We start from the raw sequence: 20,202 nt of genomic DNA, 5'->3' as shown, positions 1-20,202 counted from the left end.
AGAACTTGCAGCTTAGAGAAGATCAATAAGCCTCATCATGAATATCTAATCAGGTGTCATTCCCAAAGTTTTTCATGCCTAAAAGTCACATTCTCAGGCTATGAAAGATCATCTAGTCCTTCTCTGATGTGCTCCTCTCTAACACATCTTTCATCCTTGGCCACAGGAATTAGATTACAAACTTTCATCACCTACTATCTGGCTCCTGAATTGTTTGAGGCACGTTTCCTCATCAGCCTGCAAATTATCCTGCTCTAAGCTTTTTATTGGTTTTTTTTAAGGTACCAGAGATTGACCTCAGGGCACTTGGCCACTGAGCCACATCCCCATCCCTATTTTGCATTTTGTTTAGAGACAGGGTCTCACTGAGTTGCTTAGTGCCTTGTCATTGATAAGGCTGGCTTTGAACTCATGATCCTCCTGTCTCAGCCTCACAAGGCACTGGGATTACAGGCATGCACCACCATGACCAGCTATTGATTTGTTTTTTGAGACAGGGTCTCAATAAACTGCCCAAAATGGCTTTGAGCTTTCAGTCTTCCTACCTTGGCCTCCTAAATAGCTGGGATTACAGGTACTTGCCATGATGCTGGGCTCCAAACTTTTTTGAACAATTTTTCCTTCTTCTGTACTTGGACATCCTCTGTTTGCTTTATCCATTTAGAGCTGGGTGACCTAATCTTGCATTTCTTAGTTGGTTCCAACATCCCACTTCCTGAGATGTTGGTTTCAGGCACCACAAACCCAAGAGCAAACAACTGCTCGCCCAACCCCTGCCCAGCGCTCAGCTCTCAGCCCATCTCCCCAAGAGTCCTCACACATGGACATGCTGGAACTACTTCGTAGATCCACCTGGCCTGTGTGACTGGGAGAGGCATATTATGTGGAACCCCCATAAAATTAATGTGAATATCTTGAACATCTTCTGGAGACCTGATGGTATCACATGCCAAACATTGGGGATTCAGAACAAAGACAATCAGATTCACTTTCTTAAAGATCCAATGATACTAAATTATTGGATTATTATTATTGTATTTGGATCAGACCCTGAAACTGAAAGAGGACATTAGGGGACAATCTGGTCAAATCTGAACAGTCTATAATTAGTTATTATACGAATTTTTTTTTTTTGGTTTTCATAAATTCAACAATTAGGAAGATGCTACTATTGGGTGAAGCTATGTGAAGGGTAGATGAGATCTCTCTAGACTTTTTTTTTAGTACTGATGATTGAATCCAGGGGCACTTAACCAGTGAGCCACATCTCCACCCCTATTTTTATATTTTTTATAGAAACAGGGTCTCACTGAGTTGCTTAGGGCCTCACTAAATTGTGAAGGCTGGCTTTGAACTCAAGACCTCCTGCCTCCGCCTCCTGAGCCCCTGGAATTACAGGTGTGTGCCACTGCACCCAGATGTTGCAGCTATATGAATTGGCTAATATAATTTGAGATGCTGCAGGCTTTTGCATGAACAGCATGTAAGAAACCTAGTGAGGCCTGCAACTCGAACCCTTAGGAATGGTCCTCATCAATCCCTTCATGATCCAGGCTACTTTGGATCCAGCCACTGGTCAGGAAGATGTCTGGTTACATGATACAATCTTTAAGAGGAACAGAATCCTGGCCTCTGTAATGTTTCCTTCTCTACCTCAAATGAACTTTTCAGGGAAGGTTGTAGGCAGAACACTTCACAGGATCAAGAGCCCCAGATTATAGTGAGCTCCAGAACAGCTGGAGGAAAGCTTTCACTGCAATGTTTGCTAAACTCTCTTCTAGATGTGTGATAGAATTTGGTCTGACACTTGCTCTCCTTATAGTTGGTAATGAGGTTGTAAGTTATATACTAACGTTCATCTGCATGGGAAATACTCAAATTTGCACAAAATTATCCTGAACAAGATGGAGAGGAGTTATGAAGTGTCTTTGACTCTCTCTCTCTTTTTTTTCTCTTCCTCCCAGAAGCATGATGATAGGGCCTGAATTGGGGATTTAACTTACAGGTGCTTAACCACTGAGCTACATCCTCAGTCCTTTTTTATACTTTATTTTGAGACAGGGTCTCTCTAAATTGCTCAAGGCCTGGCTAAATTGCTGAAGCTGGCTTTGAAATTGCTGCTCCTTCTCCCTCATCCTTCAGAGTTCCTGAGATTACAGGTGTGTGCCACCAAGCCCAGCTTAAATGCAAATGGGTTTTTTTAATATTTATTTTTTAGGTGTAGATGGACACAACACAATGCCTTTATTTTTATGTGGTGCTGAGGATTGAACCCAGATCCCACCTGTGCTAGGTAAGCACTCTACTGCTGAGCCACAATCCCAGCCCTGTTTTTTTTTTAAATTTATTTTATTTTAATATTGTGGTAGTGAGGATTGAACCGAGGGCATCACATATGCTAGGCAAGTATTCTACCACTACTAAGCCACAATGCCAGGCCCCAAGATTTTTTAACACTAATTGACACCAAAATCCTACCTAAGACTTAGGAAGCAGGTAATATCTGTCAAGACTATCACTTCTTTCAAAAATATTGCTCAGTAGCTGGGCATGGTGGTGCATTCCTGTAATCCCAGCTGCTTGGGGGTCCGAGGCAGGAAGATTATGAGTTCAAAGCTGATCTCAGCAACTTAGCTGAGGCTCTAAGCAACTTAGTGGACCCTGTCTCAAAAAGGGGGGGGGGCTGGAATTGTGGTTAGCTGTCCCTGGGTTCAATCCCTAGTACCTAATAATAATAATAATAAATTGCCCAATTTTCTGCCAGTTTATAGGCAAGCTGTCAAGGTCCTCCTTACCTTAATTACCTTTCCTACTCTAAAACTCATCTTCCAGCCTCAAACAAAACAATCATTCTCTGAAAGAGAAACAATGTTTGCACTGTAATCTAGATTAACAGATTAATGACATTTACAACAAAAGAAGAGTGGTGGTGCTGTCTAAATCCCTGAGGGATGTTGGCAATGAAGAGACTCCTAGTTCAATCCTGTTTGTAGAATTGAGATATAATTTCAACCAACACTTATATGCTAGAGGAAAATACCTGGAATTGTTTTTCTATTTTAACTGTTCTCTCATATTTCTTTAGCAAAAGGAGATCCCAGGGGCTCCAAATATAAGTGAGAAGAGGCTTCCAGAATTTAATCAAGTTTCTTGATTGGTAGTCTGGTTAGAAAGAAGCTAATAAGAAATATGTCTCCATAAGAAAGCAGATCTCCACAAAGAACTGAGAGCAACAAATTGGTGAGTGCATTCCATGCTGACTGAATGACATACTGTAAACCACGGTGCAAAGAAAAGACCACCGACTCCAATTTTAAATCAAATTAAAGCAAGCTTGTAATTCTGGCCAGGACTGTCTCTCCTGAAACACCTGGGCTAGAGAACAGTACCCCAGCTCTCTAGGAGCATAGTTTTATAGCACAAAAAGTTGCAAAAGGGGGGTGTCTTGAGAACTTACAGGTAACAGGATTTTGACAAACATTATACAAAGGCAGATAGTAGGTTAATGATCTAAATTGTTTAACATTTCAAGTCAGGGAGTAAATTTAGATCCCAACACCAGAATTTATGAGGCGCCACTGAGGTTTCAGAGAGGGTTGTTATCTGGTCAGGGAAAGCCAGACTTGGGTGAGTTCAAGGCACGGGCAGGCATTCCAAGCAAGTTTAGAAATCCCAGTAATTTATAGTAAAACAAAAGTTAACTTTTCATGACTTTGTGATGAGATGGCTCCCAATCTTAAGATGGAAGTAGGCTGGGTGTATCAATACACAAATCAAAACTGCTATCAAAAGGGGCTGGATTGGTACACATATCGCTTTATGGCTTCTAAGAAGTTCTGCTATAGCTTCTAGGGACTATATATTTCAACTTCAGTATTTCATAAATACTTGATGGGCAAGTACTCTACCACCGAGCTATACCCCCAACCCCAAATGGCTTCATTTAAAATTTTATTTTTAACAAGTGCAACAATTTAAACTATCCCATGCATAAATGGTTTCCAATTCAAAAATTAAAATCTTTCAATAAAATCTTCAATGTTCTCCATAAAGCATTATACTATTCTGTCATTTATAAGTAGTTTATATTTTTGCTATAGCATAGATTCTTAAGATCACATTTTTTTATTTGTTGTTAGCATTTAATGATATAATTAACTTTTGTACATTGATTTTTGTATCCAGTAAACTTGCTAAATTTCTTAGTAATTCTAATAATTTATCATGTGTCCTTTTGGATTTCCTATGTTCTCATCTTATCTGAAAATAATGATAGTGCTTTCTTCTTTCCCAATTCTTAAGTCTTTGATCTTCAATTTGAAATTTTAATTTAAGTGGTGATAGCAAGCACCCTTGCCTTGTTCTGAGTCTCAAAGGAATACTTTCAGTACTTGACCACTGAGCATGATTTCTTGCTACAATTTTTTGTGAGTACACTTTATCAAATTAAAGAAGTTCCCTTCTAATTCCCTGTTTAAATATGTTTTTTTTAATTAGAAATTGATGTTGAATTTTATTAAGTGCCTCTTCTTCATCTATTGGAATGCTCATTTAATCTACTATTATAATAATTTCTATTTTTAATTTGTGTGTATGTGTTGCTGAGGATGCAACCAGGACTTTGTGCATGCGAGGCAGGCACTCTATCACTGAGCCACATCCACAGAATGATGAATTATACTCTTAAATTTTCCTAACCTTGCATAATCCTATTTTACTATGATAAACTATACTATCTTCTTATCATGTTTTTTAAAATAATGGGGTTTTGTTTGTTTTGTTTTTATAAAGAGAATTGAACTCAGGGGCACTTTAACACTGAGATACATCCCCAACCCTTTTTATTTTGAGACATGGTCTCACTAAGTTACTTAGGGCCTCACTAATTGGTGAAGCTGACCTCAAACTTATGATCCTCCTGCCTCAGCCTCCCAAGTTTCTGGAATTACAGGTATTTACTACCATGCCTGACTTTTATACTATCTTTTTAAGAGATTGCAAGATTTGGTTTACTGGTGACCTGTTTATTAATTATTCATTTACAACAATGGATGAGATTACCCCATCAATTTCCCTTTCCCATGTAGTTTTGGGATCTTGGTTATGGTTTATCATAATAGAATTTGGAGAGTGTTTTTCATAATATGGAATATTTTGTGCAGGATTGGAATTACTTTTCCTTTAATATTTGTACAACTTGCTGGCAAAACTGCTTGAATTTTTGCTGTAAATTTCATCCAGAATGGAGAACTAGCCATATACCAAATGGTTAGAACAGAGGGAGAAAAACAAAAATAATTTTTTTGCATCCTTTAACAACTGCTCCATCTGGGTGTGGTGGTACACGCCTGTAATTCCAGTGACTCAAAAGGCTGACCTAAGAGAATCACAAGTTTGAGGCCAGCCTTGGCAACTTAGTGAGACTTTATCTCAAAATTTAAAATAAAAAGGTTTGGAGTTGTAGCTCATGATAGAGCACCCTGGGTTCAATCTCTAGTACAAACAAGCAAACCAAAAACTGCTCAGCCTATATAATTCACAACTGATCAATATCCAGAAGTTATGAACAGGGAATGGTCTGAAAAGATAGGAACCAGTAACAGTTTCCTTCCTGGATAGAATTGTATTTGGGTTGAAGAAAATTACTTTATTGCTGAAATTTTAAAATGAGAATGTATTTCTATATTACTTAAGTACCTAAGCATTTTTTTTTTCATGCTGGTGAATCCAGGGCCTCATGCACACTAAGCAAATGTTCTACCACTGAGCTTTAGACTCCCAGTCACCCATTTTTAAAACATGTTTTAAACAGTAAAAAAAAAATTACATCAGCTAGGCACAATGACATATGCCTGTAATCCCAGCAGTTTGGGAGGCTGAGGCAAGAGGATCACAAATTCAAAGTCAGCCTCAGCAACTTGATAAAGCCCTAAGTCACTTAGCAAGACCCTGTCTCAAAATTAAAAATTTAAAAAAGGGCTGGGATGTTGCTCAGTGGTTAAGCATCCCTGTGTTCCAGGACCAAAAAAAAAAAAAAAAAAAAAAAAGATTACAACAATGTAAGATTTCTGGAGCACTGGGAAGTTGGTGCCCTGGGCCTATTTTCTATCCATGAAAGAATGTGGCTTACGATTCTGAATTGACTAAAGAACTGAAGGCGCCCCAGCTTCTGGACAGTCAGAGGGTACATTAACATTCTTGGTGTGAGTCTGAGTATGGTGGGCAACACAAGCATTGGGTTTCTTTTTCACCTCTGATAGGTTGGATGCATCTTCTGAGAGAATGTCAATGTTACCAGCGCCCCCTAGAGGGATCTCAGGGGCCAGAAGCTGCCATGATGGACTAGCTCAAGGTCCCCTATGTCCTGTTTGGTGTGGCTGCCTCCATTTATTTCAGCTAAATCAATCAGGAGTTTTTACTTGGGTCTCCTCCCATTAAATGTGCAACCCTGTAACTATTCAAATTGCATTATGGCTTCAGAGGTTATGGAAACAATCATATTCCTTCAAAATCAGCTACACAACTGAGATGAGCTCTGGAGAGTTGAAAAGTGGTTTCCTGTTAACTCAGAGGCTTAAGGATAGTGGGAAGGTCAAAATGCTGGCTGAGAAATATTGAGCAAGTTCTTTAATCACTCTTTCCCTTTTCTTCATATCTAAGAGTGGGCATAACAATCCCTATCAATCATGTCTAATTATCAAAGGAGCCAATAGAAGTGGAAGAAATGCCTATGAAATGTTAAAGGAAGAACTATAAAATGTTGAAATTAAACAGTTTTCATATACAAGCTACGGTGACCACTACTATGCATTATTTCCATTTCCTTTCTGCACTAACACTTCTGATTTGCCCAACTTTTTTCTTTTGAGACAGGAGGATCTCGGTTTCAAAGCCAGCCTCAGCAAAAGCAAGGTACTGAGCAACTCAGTGAGACCCTGTCTCTAAATAAAATACAAAATAGGGCTGGGGATATGGCTTGGTGATTGAGTGTCCCTGAGTTCAATTCCCAGTACCCCCCCCCAAAAAAAGAAGGTAATTCTATTTTTAGTTTTTAATTTTATTTGAGAGCGACTTGTCAAGTTGCCCAGGCTGACCTTGAATTTACAATCCTCCTGCCTTAGTCTCCTGAGTAGCTGAGGATACAGGGGTGCACCATAGCACCCAGCTGTACCCAGCTTTTATATATGTATATATTTAATTGCTGATGGACATTTATTTTATTTATTTATATGTGGTGCTAAGGATTGAACCCAGTGCCTCACACATGCTAGGCAAGTGCTCTACCACTGAGCTACAAACCCAGCCCTGTACTCAGCTTTTAAAACCACTCTTCAAGGTTGTGAGGGGAAAGGTGGGGGAAACAAGGGAGAGAATTGAACAAGAGCAGATGAGGTAGAGAGGGAAGATGGGAGGGGAGGCGAGGGGGATAGTAGGGGATAGGAAAAGTAGCAGAATACAACAGTCACTAATATGCCATTATGTAAAAATGTGAGTGTGTAACTGATGTGATTCTGCAATTTGTAGTTGGGGTAAAAATGGGAGTTCATAACCCAATTGAGTCAAATGTATGAAAGATGATATATCATGAGCTTTGTAATGTTTTGAACAACCAATTTAAAAAAAAAAACACTCTTCCTCAGAATGTCTTGCTGCAGTGTGGTTCCAGGTGAAAATTCTGACCAGTGGGACTGCAACTGAGGGTTTCTGGGAAAGTTTCTGCTTTTTTTTTTTTTGACATAAGTATTACTCTTTCCTACTTTCCTTTTTGTCTCTTGCACATCCTTGCTCTTCCCTGCCTTACACCTGAACTTGAGGCTGGCAACAGGCAGAAGGATATAGGCCTACATGTAAGTATGGACAGAGCCACGTTCCTGGTGGCATTGCTGGACTATATGAAAATATTACACTGACTACTACTGGACTTTCTTACATGTGAATTAAATAGAGGTGTGTGTGTGTGTGTGTGTGTGTGTGTGTGTGTGTGTGTTGCTGGGGATCGAATCCAGGCCCTTACACAGGCTATGTACACACTTTACCACCAAGTTACATTTTCAATCAAGTCCTATTAGTTAAGGTCACTCTTGTGTACCTTTTACTTACAGTCATTTGTCTTTTTTTCTTTCTTTTTGTATTGGGGATTGAACTCTTGTTTAACACTGGGCTCCATCCCTAGGCCTTTTTTATTTTTTATTTTGAAACAGGATCTCGCTAAATTGCTGAAGCTGGCTTTGAACTTGAGATCCTCCTGCCTCAGCCTCCCGAGCCACTGGGATTAAAAGCAAGTGCCACTGTGCTCAGCACAATATAATTTCTTAAGACAGAATATGAATACCCCACTGGGCATGGTGGTGCACGCCTGTAATCCCATCAGCTCCAGAGGCTGAGGATCATGAGTTCAGCTAAGGTGAGACACTACGCAACTCAGTGAGACCCTGTCTCTAAATATTAAACTACAAAATAGGACTGGGGATGTGGCTCAGTGGTTGAGTGTCCCTGAGTTCAATCCCCAGTACCCACCCCCACAAAAAAGAAAGGAAAAGATAAAGTATGAATACATTTTTTAACAGATGAGAGGAAGGAAAAGGACACACAGCTCTGTGCAATATTCTCAGTACATTTATTATCCTGCATTTATCATAAAGTGTTGTCCAAGGATACAGTTTTTTAAAAATGGCAGGGGTATAGCTCAGCATCAGAACTCCTTACCTTCCATGTACAAGGCTGCAAGGGCCTGGGATTTGATTTCCAGCATTGGGAGAGGGAGAGAGAAAGAGAGAGAGAGAGAGGAGATAAATAGAAAATCACATTTATCAAATCCTTACTGTGTGCTAGGTACCATTTTAAATATGTGAAATTACCTCATTTAATATTTTTAAAAGTCCCTATGATGTAGGCCCTTGCATTATCACCCAAGACAAAATGAAACAAATAAGTAAAACCCCACCAATTTATGTACACATAAATTACGTATACATAATGTACACACAAATTATGTATATATAATGTACACATAATGTACAACAGTATGTACACATTTTTAATGTACACACTATTAGAATAGTTACTAACTAAAAGTATCACTGGATCTCCCATTTGCAGCAAAATTTTAAATTACATACCTCATTTTTATTTATCACTCTTAAGTTCAAACATGACTATATGATGAAACCAAGCAAAATTAAGCCATAATCAAAATTCTATATCTTGCAGTACTTGGTGATGAAAAAAATATGTGGCCAGAATACTCAAATACCTCTACTCATGGGGGCCCATGTGCAATGGCTACAATAGCAGCATCTGTAGAAGTGTACAGAGTGGTTGCTTTTCTGATTTGCCATTCAGACCTTCGAAATGGCCCATCCCAGGGCTCTGATCCATGTCTCTGATCTAGTGCTCTTCCCAATCTAGGCTCCAGACAGGATTGTAGGTGCCTTTGGAAAGCCCCTCGGCACAGTGGCCAGCATTCACATTGGCCACATCATTATGTCCATCTGCATCAAGCCACAGAACAAGCACACAAGGAGGCCGTAGCTGGGCCAAATTGAAGTTCCCTCGCAGCCAGAAAATCTACATCTCAGGTAGAGTTTTACCAAGATATGGTATCCCAGGGATACCAGATGGCTATGGGATCAATACATCCCAAATCACAGGGTTCCCTGGATAGGCGTTGGGCCCTGCACTCCTGAGAGCTTTCACTCCCCTCTCCTTAATTATACACCCACCAAAACTCTGAGATGAACCCTGGAGAGTTGAAAAGTGGTTTCCAGTTAACTGTACTAACACATCTAATTTGCCCTTTCTAAAAAAAAAGAGTCTTCTAATTAATTAATTAATTAGTAATAATACCTTGATGATCTGTGCTGTCACAAAAAATAAATTCTGAAACAGGACAGAGAAGGACACATATATATATATATATATATATATATATATATATATATATATATATATACATCAGTAGCAAAACATGTATGGATGAAAGAAAGAAAAATATTTGCTTTGCTGACAATGCAAATTATATAAAAGTGACCAACAGACACACACACTTTTCCCCCTGTGGTGCTGGGATGGAACTCAGTGCCCCCTTATGCATGCAAGGCCAGCACTCAACCACTGAACCTCACCCTTCATCCATCACCTCCATGGCCTAACCTTATTTTTTCAGTGACACATCATTGTCTTGAGACATGCTCCAATAGATCTACAGAGGAACAAAATATCAAACACTTAAATTATTCTCATGTCACCAAGAGTGTGAACAAAATAGTGACAATATCTGTAGTAAGAACTCAGATGGTTGTTTTAGTTTATTGAAAAAAAAAACTGTCCAACAAAGTTACTAGCAGCAAATACTAAAGGATCCTGACATATAAAGAATATTGAATGTAAGATGTCTTCTAGTTTCAAAACACCTCAAAGATTTTTTAATATTTATTTTTTAGTTGTAGTTGGATACAATATCTTATTTTACTTATTTATTTTTATGTGGTGCTGAAGATCAAACCCAGGGCCTTGCAGGTACTGGGCAAGCGCTCTACCACTGAGCCACAACCCCAGCCCCACCTCAAGGAGTTTAATGACAGTATATTAAAGCAATCAGAACCAGATTTATTGTTAGACATTCTTTAATGTCATGACCCAGATCAAGTAAAATATGGAAATAGTGAACCTTTATTTTTAAATATAGGAAAAGACAAAGTAGTTAAGAAACAGAAAAACTTTTTTTTTTTTTTGCAATGCATTTAATGCTGTATATAACTACAAAGCTAAGAATAAAAAACGGGCAAGTATGGCATCCTTAACTCTATTTTTGACTGTTAAAAAGACCCTGTCTCAAAATAAAAAATACAAAAAGAGCTGGGGATGAGGCTCACTGGTAAAGTGGCCTTGAGTTCAAGTCCCAGAATCAAAAAAGAAACAAAACAACTACAAGTTAAGCGTCCCTAATTTGAAGTTCCAAAATGTCCAAAATATGTGACGTGATCCCACCAGTGGAAAATTCTACACTTGCTCTCATATGATATGTCAGTCAATGCAGTTGCAGGGTGGCACACGCCTGTGAGCCCAGGAATTCAAGTGGAAGGGCAGAACATTTGCAAGTTAGAGGCCAGCCTCAAAATTCAGCAAGACCTTATCTGGAAATAAATTTTAAAAGGACCGGGCATGTAGCTGAGTTGGTAAAGTACCCCTGGGTTCAATCCCTAGTATAAACACACACACACACACACACACACACACACACACGCAAAAACTACCGTCAGTTATATGTTACATGAAACATAAACTTTGTTTAGACTGGGATCTCATTCCCAAGATATTTCATTATAGATATGCAAATATTCTGAAATCTGAAAATGTCAGAAATCTGTAATACTTCTAGTCCCAAGCATTTTGGACAAGGGGTACTCAACTTGTACACCAGAAATTATGTATCTAAGTGTTGTTCCTTTCCAAATAATCAACTTTTAAGTTACAATATAAATGATGTCATTATTTACTGAACAAATTTTCTAGAAAGGCAACATTTAGTCTTTTCCTCTAACCTTAAACTAAAACATGTATAGGTAAAATAGCTATACTTGTTACTGAGATTAAAAACCTCTTACAAAGATATAGGCACCTATCAACTTTTATTTTCTGACCAGGAATACAAGCTGGGTTTGAAGGCAGGGCCACTTACGAAACTCCTAGGTAAGCCTCCCTCTTTGGGTGCCCACATTACTGTGCTCAGGAATTAAAACTTTGTGGGGCAGTTACCAGGGACTGAACCCAGGGGTGATTAACCCCTGCACCACACCCCCAGGGGTTTTTTTGTTTGTTTGTTTTTTGAGACAGGGACTCACTATGTTGCTGGATCCTCCTGTTTCAACCTCCTGAGATGCTGGAAGCGTGCACCACCATGCCCAGTCTGAAGACACATTTAATATCAGACTTTACAGAATTACCTGGAGGGCATATCTGCTATACAAGTAGTAGTACACACTCTAAATTTGCAAAGAAAGTTTAAATAATTTTCTCTTTTTGATTGGGTGGGGTGGTACACACCTGTAATCCCAGTGACTCAGGAGGATCAGAGTTTGAGATCATTTTGAGCCACTTAGACCCTGTCTCAAAATAAAACAAAAAAAAAAGCTGCAGATTTAGCTCAGTGGTAAAGCACCCCTGGGTTCACTTCCCATTGCTAAAAATAAATTTTAAAATTTTGCTTGTTTTAACCATCCTTACCACTGCATCCTCCTCATTTCTAAGATCACCAGGAGGGCTTGCATATTGTGTGTTCACAGTATGTAGTAAAGACAGTCCTTCTGAGGAAAGGCTTACCAAATCCATACTAACTTCATATCTTAGACCCTATCCCCAAATGTCTGGTCACAGTACCTAATGCCAGGTGCAGCGGTGCACTGGAGGCAGCAACTCTGGAGGCTGAAGGAGGATGGTAAATTCAGGCCAGCCTCAACAACATAGTGAGACTTCTCTCAAAATAATAAATAAAAAGAGATGGGGTTGTAGCTTAGTGGTAGAGTGCCCCCAGGGTACCATCCCCAGTATGGAATTGGGGGCTTAGCTAGAAATAAAGTCCATTGTTTCACAAGGAAGTCTGATGAAAAGATTCAAAAACTTTCAAAAATCTCCATCAGTGATCACATCAGCTAACAGGTGGAGGGAGCCATCTTTTTTTTTTTTTTTTTTTGTACTGGGGATTGAAACTGGAGGTGCCAAAACACTAAGCTACATACCCAGCCTTTTTTATTTTGAGACAGGCTCTTGATAAATTGCCCACACTGGCCTCAAACTTGTGATTCTCCTACCTCAGCCTCCTAGTTACTGGGATTAGAGGCATGGCCACCATGCCAAGTGAGCCATCTTTCAATGAAAGAATCCTCTGGAAATGTAGTGAAAGTTTAACAACCTGAATCTCTAGTGGAAGAACCATCCTTTTCTTGGGGTTGCGTTACTGTCCAATGAGCATCTAATGAGGGCAGTACTGCTAACGCCTACACAACACGCTTGCATCAATTAGAGCTTTGTTTTATTTTGGTGCAATTTTTGGAAAAAAGAAAAACCTCTTTTCCCTGAATCTCTAGAGAAAAAAAAAAAAAATTGAAGCTGTTCAGCATTGCCAACATTACCCTCCCTCCCTTGAGCCCTTTCACAGTCTCCTCGAAGAGTCAAACATTTATACCAAAGCTCAGAGATTGATATGCAAATCTGTGCACACTATAAATCTATTTTAAAGTAATGAAATAGGGTTGGTGCTGGAGCTCAGTGGCAGAACACTGGCCTAGCATGTGTGAAGCACTGTGTTTTGACCCTTAGCACTATAAAAATTACAAAATAAAGGTATTCTGCCCATCTAAATACAAAAAAAAAATTAAAAACAATGAAATAAACTAAAAATAAAAATCAAATGTTACTCCTTTCCTGAAATGGGGCAGGGGGGCAGGGAATGCTATTTCACAAAAATGCCTTAGGTTTAACTGCAGGTGGTCACAAGCCCAGAGTAAGCCAGCCAACTTTTATTGAAAGTCTCTTGCAAGTCACACATTCAGCATGAAAGTACTTCTTTTGTCAGTGTGAAAACAGCAGATTCCCAGAATACCAAGAAGTTGAATCCATGCCAACTTGTACTTCAAGCTGCTTCATGGTCACATGGGATCTCGGAGACCACCGTCCTAAGCTCTCAGCCTCCCTGCGTCTCCCCTCCAAGGTAGGAAACTGTCTTGCTTACAACAGAATCAGACAACATCTGTATCAGATTTTTCTTTTCTTTAAAGGAGAGAAGGGGAGCTTGTTGTATCAAAGGCTTTCCTATTTCATTTTGAAATAACAAGTAACTTTTAAAAATTTTTTACTGGGACCAGAGATGGCCCCGGCAGTGAAGACTTTTAGCACGCTGAAGCAGGAGTTTTTATAACTTAGAAACAGTTTTTATAACTTAGAAAACAGCAGTGTTGCCAGAATGCAGTGTGATGAAGAAAAAGTAGTTATAAAGCTGATGCAAAAATAATTCAGCTTATAATACCCAAGGTACAGAGAGCAGCAGCTTCAGGAATATTAAGGAGGTAGAATCCACAGGACTTGCAGTTTTCAGACATGAGCCCAGAGAAAGGGCACAGCCCCAAAGGAGTCCAAGGGCCGATGGCAGTGCCAGTCACTTGGTCTTCCCAAATAGGAATGACTGACACATGAAGCTGTGTATGGAGGTGTGAAAGGTCTGGGTGACGTCCAGTATTTGTCTCAAGTACAAGAGAGGCCTTTGAAAAGATAGGCTTGGAAATTAAGTGGTAGACAAAAATCACAAAAGTCAGAGACACAAAAGTTCAATTGCCTGGGAACAGCAAATTGGGGGAATCCACAGAGGCAGGGGAGGAATGGCCAGAGGTGCAAGAGGAAAGTCCAGAGAAGGGTGACTCAGAAATGGAGGGACTCATTTGAAGGAGGCAGATTAACAGTGCCCCGTGTCACAGAAGTCATTCAACAGTACTAAAAAGGGCCCAGTGAATTTAGTATGTGGGTGTTGAAAAAGGCAGTTATCAACATGTTGAAGAGGCAGATACATCATGACAATGAAAATAGTAGGTATAGTCTCCTCTTTCTAGAATTTAAGCTAAGAAAAGTCCAAGGAATTTGGTTTTAGATGCGAGATTTCTCAACACGCTTTGGTTTTGCTGAGGGTTAGAGCACAGGACAGATGGCAGGTGCAGCAGAACCAGGAAGGTTGTGTGGCCTGAGAACCTGGGAGGTTACAGAATATGGAGGGGCAGGTCCTTAGTGACTTAGCTGTTCAGAGGAAAACATCTTTCACTGAGACCTGAAAATGGCTAAGATGGAAACCCAGAAAATTCTGGCAGTAGGGTAGAAGAAATTAAAGGATGGGATGGAGAGATACAGGAGTTGAGAATCAAGAGATAGCTTTGGAGAAAAGGAAGAAAGACCTAGAAGCAAAATCAACAATTGCTAGATAATATCAAGAGCCTAGCATTTATCTGACTCAGGTGCAGTGGCTCAAGCCTGTAATCCCATCATTTTGGGAGGTTGATGCAATAGGATTACAAGTTCAAAGCCAGCCTCAGCAACTCAGCGAGGCCTTAAGCAACTTAGCAAGACTGTCTCAAAATAAAAGAATAAAAAATGGGGTGTGGATATAGAACTCCCGAGGTCCAATCCCTGGTACTCTGGTACCAAAAAAAAAAAAAAAAGAGAGAAAAAAAAAGAAAAAAGTCTATGTGCACGTGAGACTGTAACTAAACTGCTTGATAGTGACAAATATAAGAAGTTATTGCCTATACCTCTCACCCCAGCCTAAAAGTGTGTATATTGTATGCTTTTTAGTAATGAACCCTCAATAGTGCAGGTGTTACCCATGTTAGAGAATCCAACCTCACAAACTAAATTTGTATAATTTCAAATAATTTTACCCTTTGTGCTTGTGGTACTGGGGGTTGAGCAACCTGGGGTGCTCTGCAGCTGATCTACATTCCCAGCCCCCCCCCTTTTTTTTCAGAGAGTATCTCACTAAGTGGTCCAAGCTATCCTCAACCTTGTGATCCTCCTACTTCAGCCTCCTGAGCTACTGGGATTATAGGTGTGTACTACCATAAAGTACTATACTCAGCCAGGCATGGTGGTGCATGCCTGTAATCCCTGTGATTTGGAAGGCTGAGGAAGGGGTATTGCAAGTTTGAGGCCAGTCTTAGAGACACAGTGAGACACTGTCTCAAAATAAGATATTATAAAGGGCTAGGAATGTAGCTCAATGGTAAAGTGCCCCTAGAGCCCTGGTTTCAATTTGCAGTACAAAAAAAAAAAAAAAAAAAAACCAACTCTTAAATGACTTCTTACACATTCAAAATGGTGCCATTACACCATTAAAAGCTTTCAAATATTTATTGCTAAAAATACCTGTAATCCAAAGTATACTCTTAGGAAAACTTTTAGACTTTTAAACATTTATTATTTATATACTATTCTGACCAAAAGAAAAAATGGAAGTTTAGAAAAGGTAAAAATGGACATTAAAAATGTTTATTTCTAGCCCTGAAAGAACAAAATTAAATGAAGTCTCAAATACAGCAGTTAATGTCAAAGTAACAATTAAATATTGAATGGGATTAAATTAAAATAGAAGGTCATATAATATTTGAAGACAAAACAGAAAAGACAACTACTTTCATTGAATTCCATTTCTACCTACAAAACAAGGGGGGGGGGAAGCCAACACATTCCAACCAACAACGTTGAATTTAAAATATAATTCTTTTTCTTATGAAAGTTTGTCAGGATTACCAGACATTTCTTTCTGCCTCTTGTCTTGGCAATGTTTTAAAATGGTGAATGATACAGACTTCAGTTCTTTCAAGGCCAGGCCACTGCTTGATTCTTCTAACACATACCTAACACAGCATTTTTGCCAAATTTCAATAAATGTGTTGAGTGAGAAAAATAGTGGGCATTTTGTACTCATGCTACGGAAAAGCTGATTTTAGCTGTTTAAGTATCCATTGACAGCATGGAGACAAGGAAGACAATCTTTTTATATTACTATGAAATCCCATTATAAAAGCCAAAAATAAGTATTCATCTGAATTTTAGATAGTCTATGACATTTGGAAATTTCACTGGATAGGCATCTCAGTATATTTAATAAGTTTTAGATTCAAAAAATTGATGTAAATTCCTTAAGCCTCTTTTTTTTTCCCCCTAACTATAGCTACTGCCTAATCACATCTAAAGTTATTCTGGCTAGAATACAGAATATACAAACAAACATGTATTTGAGTGAGCCCTACAGAGAAATACTCATAGGTAGTTTAAACTCGTTTGTTAAAGGCACAGTTTGTTTAGGACTGGTGGTTACTAGATAAAACTGAAGCAGTTCAATATTTATGTTGAAGGGCAGAAAATTCCTGCTTTGTGCCAGACACTTAACAAAGACCACTGTGCTAGCCCTGGTGTCTTTACTTAACAGAGTCAATGTTCATTATTTCTAGGTAGGGGAAAAAAAAATCAATATTTTTATAGTTTCCCAGTTCAATTATCCCTAAAAGCAGCAAAAGGAACGAGAGAAGATAACTTTAGGACCAGAAAGTCTACAATGTAATAAATAAGTACTACAGTAATATTGTCCCAATAACACAAAAGGATTCCTACTGTACTTTTAGATTTAAATAGGAATTCTCATTTTAAAGTGATGACAAAAAGGGTAAATACAAAAGATAATGATTAAAAAACATGAATCTTGATTCAGATATAATTGTTCTTTCACGAGATCTAAAAATTTTAATTTAACTAATAAATCACAATTTTGTATTGCTTTTTAAGATGATTTTGTTTCAAATGACACATTTCAGAATTAACCAAAATATATTTCTATTACAGGTTAGTTTACCCAAGTAAGTAAAAGTAAAGAATAAACCACAGTGCAGCTCCCTTAACCTAGGAGGCAGGTTTTAATGACAAAGTCCGTTGCCAGCAATGGACATGCAGGTAACCATCAAAGAAGTTGTATACAAATCCCAAATTGCTTCTATCAACGGAAAAGCCCTTTGTTGAGTCACAGCATAAAATGGGGGTGCTGGCACATATCCCATGTCTGAGGATGGAAGTGCCTTCTTGAGTGGTCATGATGAGCAGTCTTATTCAGTCAGGTTCATTTTCTATTCATTAGTAGCATCTTCTTTATCATAATCCATCCGTTTACAAAGAAGGTTCAAATTTGGAACTCAAGATGCACTGTAGCTTTCCTCAAAAAATAAACCAGCTTCTTTCTGTAATTTAGTGACAGCTATAGAAGACCAAATACAGTCCAGAGAAAAATGAAATCAAGAATCATACTGAAAACAGAGGCCATTAAGTGCTCTAGATGAGTTTCATTAATTATTTTACTCATTTTTCTGAAAACCTTCCTGTACTATCGATAAATAAGCCATTTCTCTTTATACCTGAATTTAACAGATACGGTGGAAATAAAAATGAAACCCTGCTAATTTTCCCAATATATTCCAAAACATCAAAATTACTTTTATTCATGATTTGTATTATTGCAGGATATCAAACAGGTGTGAAGAGTTCATTGGGAGAAGATGGTGGGAACAAAATGCCAGAACCAACCACAGATTTTTGTCTGTATGTGGTTCCAGGCATGTCAGGATGGCCAATACCTCCTCCAAAAGCAAAACAGCAACAATAACAACAACAATGAAAAGGAGAAGAAAAGAAAAGAAGGGGAGGGGAAGGACGGGGAACTCTAATATAATGCTAAAGGTCACAGACCTTTTATTAAATCTTTTTAAAAAAGCATTACTATCATCAAGTACAATTTTTCTTCCTTTCTCCACTTTTTTACACGAATAGTTTCTACTTATTTGAAAAACAAAAACTAAAGTAACTCAACATCTCAAGTGATCCATATTAACAACTACTTTGTTATTTAAGTTCTCATAGATAATAAAACATTACTAATGGGTTGGGAGAACAGTAACTTAATGACAAATCTTTATAGTTTACTGTTTGTTCATAAGTCTCATCTCTATATTATTGATATTTCTCTTTCATGATTTAAATTATTTTAGAACTCACTAAGGTTCAAGACTTTCACTTTTGTTTTTGCCCGCCCAAATGTAAGAGGGAAAAAAAGTTAACTTTTCAATTCTGAAAATTCGATGGTTATTATATTATTTGTTCCAGGGGTTGGGGGAGGGGTAAGTGTATGGGGAGAGGTTAATTAAAAACAAAACCACCCCCCAAACCCAAAATTGCAACATATACAGAAACTTATTTCCAAAATGAAGGGGAGAAAAGAGGGAAAAGAAAGGGGAAGGCAGCGGCACCAACCAAAGTCACGAGGCCCAAGTTGGAACAAGCACAAATCACTGTGGTTCCTAAAGCCAAGTCTGAAGAGGAAACAGGCAGAAAGGAAGACAAAACCATAAGGAGATAAAGTTGATGGGATTCCTTTTCTGTTTCAATGATTTTAGTTATAAATATAGATTATTAGTTTTCTTTCTATACATGTAACAAATGCCAAACTCACTACCATGAAATTTCTAAAACTGACTCTTTCACATTTGTTAAAAAAGGTAAAAATCACATACTTTTCTTCCTTGCTTCCTTCAGTTCAAGTTCTGAACTGAAATATTACATGTAACAGTAGCTGGTCGTAACTTCTACAAAAAGTTAAGCCATATCAGCCTCCCTTGCCAATATAAAGAGCTACATAATTTCTATCATACTTGCCTTCACTTTAGGCCTGAGAAGAACTTCTCAAAGCAACTCAGAAGGAGCAAGTCAAAGAAAGGAAAGGAAAAGTTATGAAGGAGAGAAATGAAGACCAGCAGATAAAACACTCTAAAAAACTCAAATCTGCCATTCAAGTATTGAAAATATCCCAAAGGAGACAACGAATGGGATCTATTATACCAAAGTCAGCAAAATAAAATGAAAATCTCAAGCATGAAAAATGGCCTCGGTAGGCTGTCTGCTGAAAGATGTAAGGCTAGTGATTCAGTCCATTATTCCTTTTTGACCCTAAAGGAGGGATTCACTTGAAAGTCACAGTTCTCTTTTTGCAATTTTTTTCTTAGTTGTCTTCAGGGAATAGTAGTTTGTTTTTTCCTTCCATGTTATGCAGACCATCTCTTTAAACACACAAAAGAGAAATAACTTTCATATATTAAAAAATTTCTTTTTAGAAAATGGAAAAAAGAATATGAAGCCCCATCAATGATGTTAACGGTTACTCTTCATTGCTTCTTTAGCTGCCATGATCAATGGTGTCAAGCTAGATAATGGTTTGGCCAGTTTCAGGAAGGGGTGCTGCCAGAAAGAGGGGAGAAAGAAGTGCATAAATGTTATCAATTTAGAAACAAAATATTTTCCTTCAACTAAGCCCTGAAGAGTACTTATGAATGAAATTTACTTAACACATATTTTATTACCTGCCCAAACCCCTCATAATCAGTATGTAATTTTCTTAGTTGAAAACAGAGTTGTTTTTCTAATTTCCAAAAATCTACAGTTAAAGAGCCCATAAATACAATCATGCCAGCATTGAATGGGCAAGATATTTGGTAATATACAAAAACTTACTATCATGATACTAAACTTTTATTCCTGGCATACAAAAACCCTAAAATGTAGCAGCTGCCTTACTAGCAGTGACCAATGAATAGTGAAATGTTATTAACACTATGAAAATTTTCT

The 20,202-nt window shown here is 38.2% G+C and overlaps 1 protein-coding gene and 1 non-coding gene across 2 annotated transcripts in view; one reads left to right on the top strand and one right to left on the bottom strand.

Annotated features, from left to right (window-relative positions):
• The first annotated feature begins 12,929 nt into the window (after positions 1-12,929).
• Positions 12,930-13,055, top strand: LOC113188311 (U4atac minor spliceosomal RNA). Its single transcript, XR_003301529.1, has one exon. It is a non-coding gene; the product is annotated as a U4atac minor spliceosomal RNA (small nuclear RNA).
• A 4,196-nt stretch (positions 13,056-17,251) lies between these two features.
• Pak2 (p21 (RAC1) activated kinase 2) overlaps positions 17,252-20,202 on the bottom strand; it is a 78,216-nt gene continuing 75,265 nt past the window's right edge. Inside the window, exon 15 of the mRNA XM_026393942.2 lies at positions 17,252-19,815. Coding sequence (XP_026249727.1) covers positions 19,729-19,815 — 87 coding nt within the window. The 3' untranslated portion in view covers positions 17,252-19,728. The remainder of the gene's footprint in view (positions 19,816-20,202) is intronic.

Source organism: Urocitellus parryii, chromosome 2 (genome assembly GCF_045843805.1).
Source record: "Urocitellus parryii isolate mUroPar1 chromosome 2, mUroPar1.hap1, whole genome shotgun sequence".
In the NCBI taxonomy this organism is placed as follows: Eukaryota; Metazoa; Chordata; class Mammalia; order Rodentia; family Sciuridae; genus Urocitellus; species Urocitellus parryii.
Note: the sequence above shows the minus strand (reverse complement) of the source record. Positions and strands in the feature narration are given on the sequence as shown.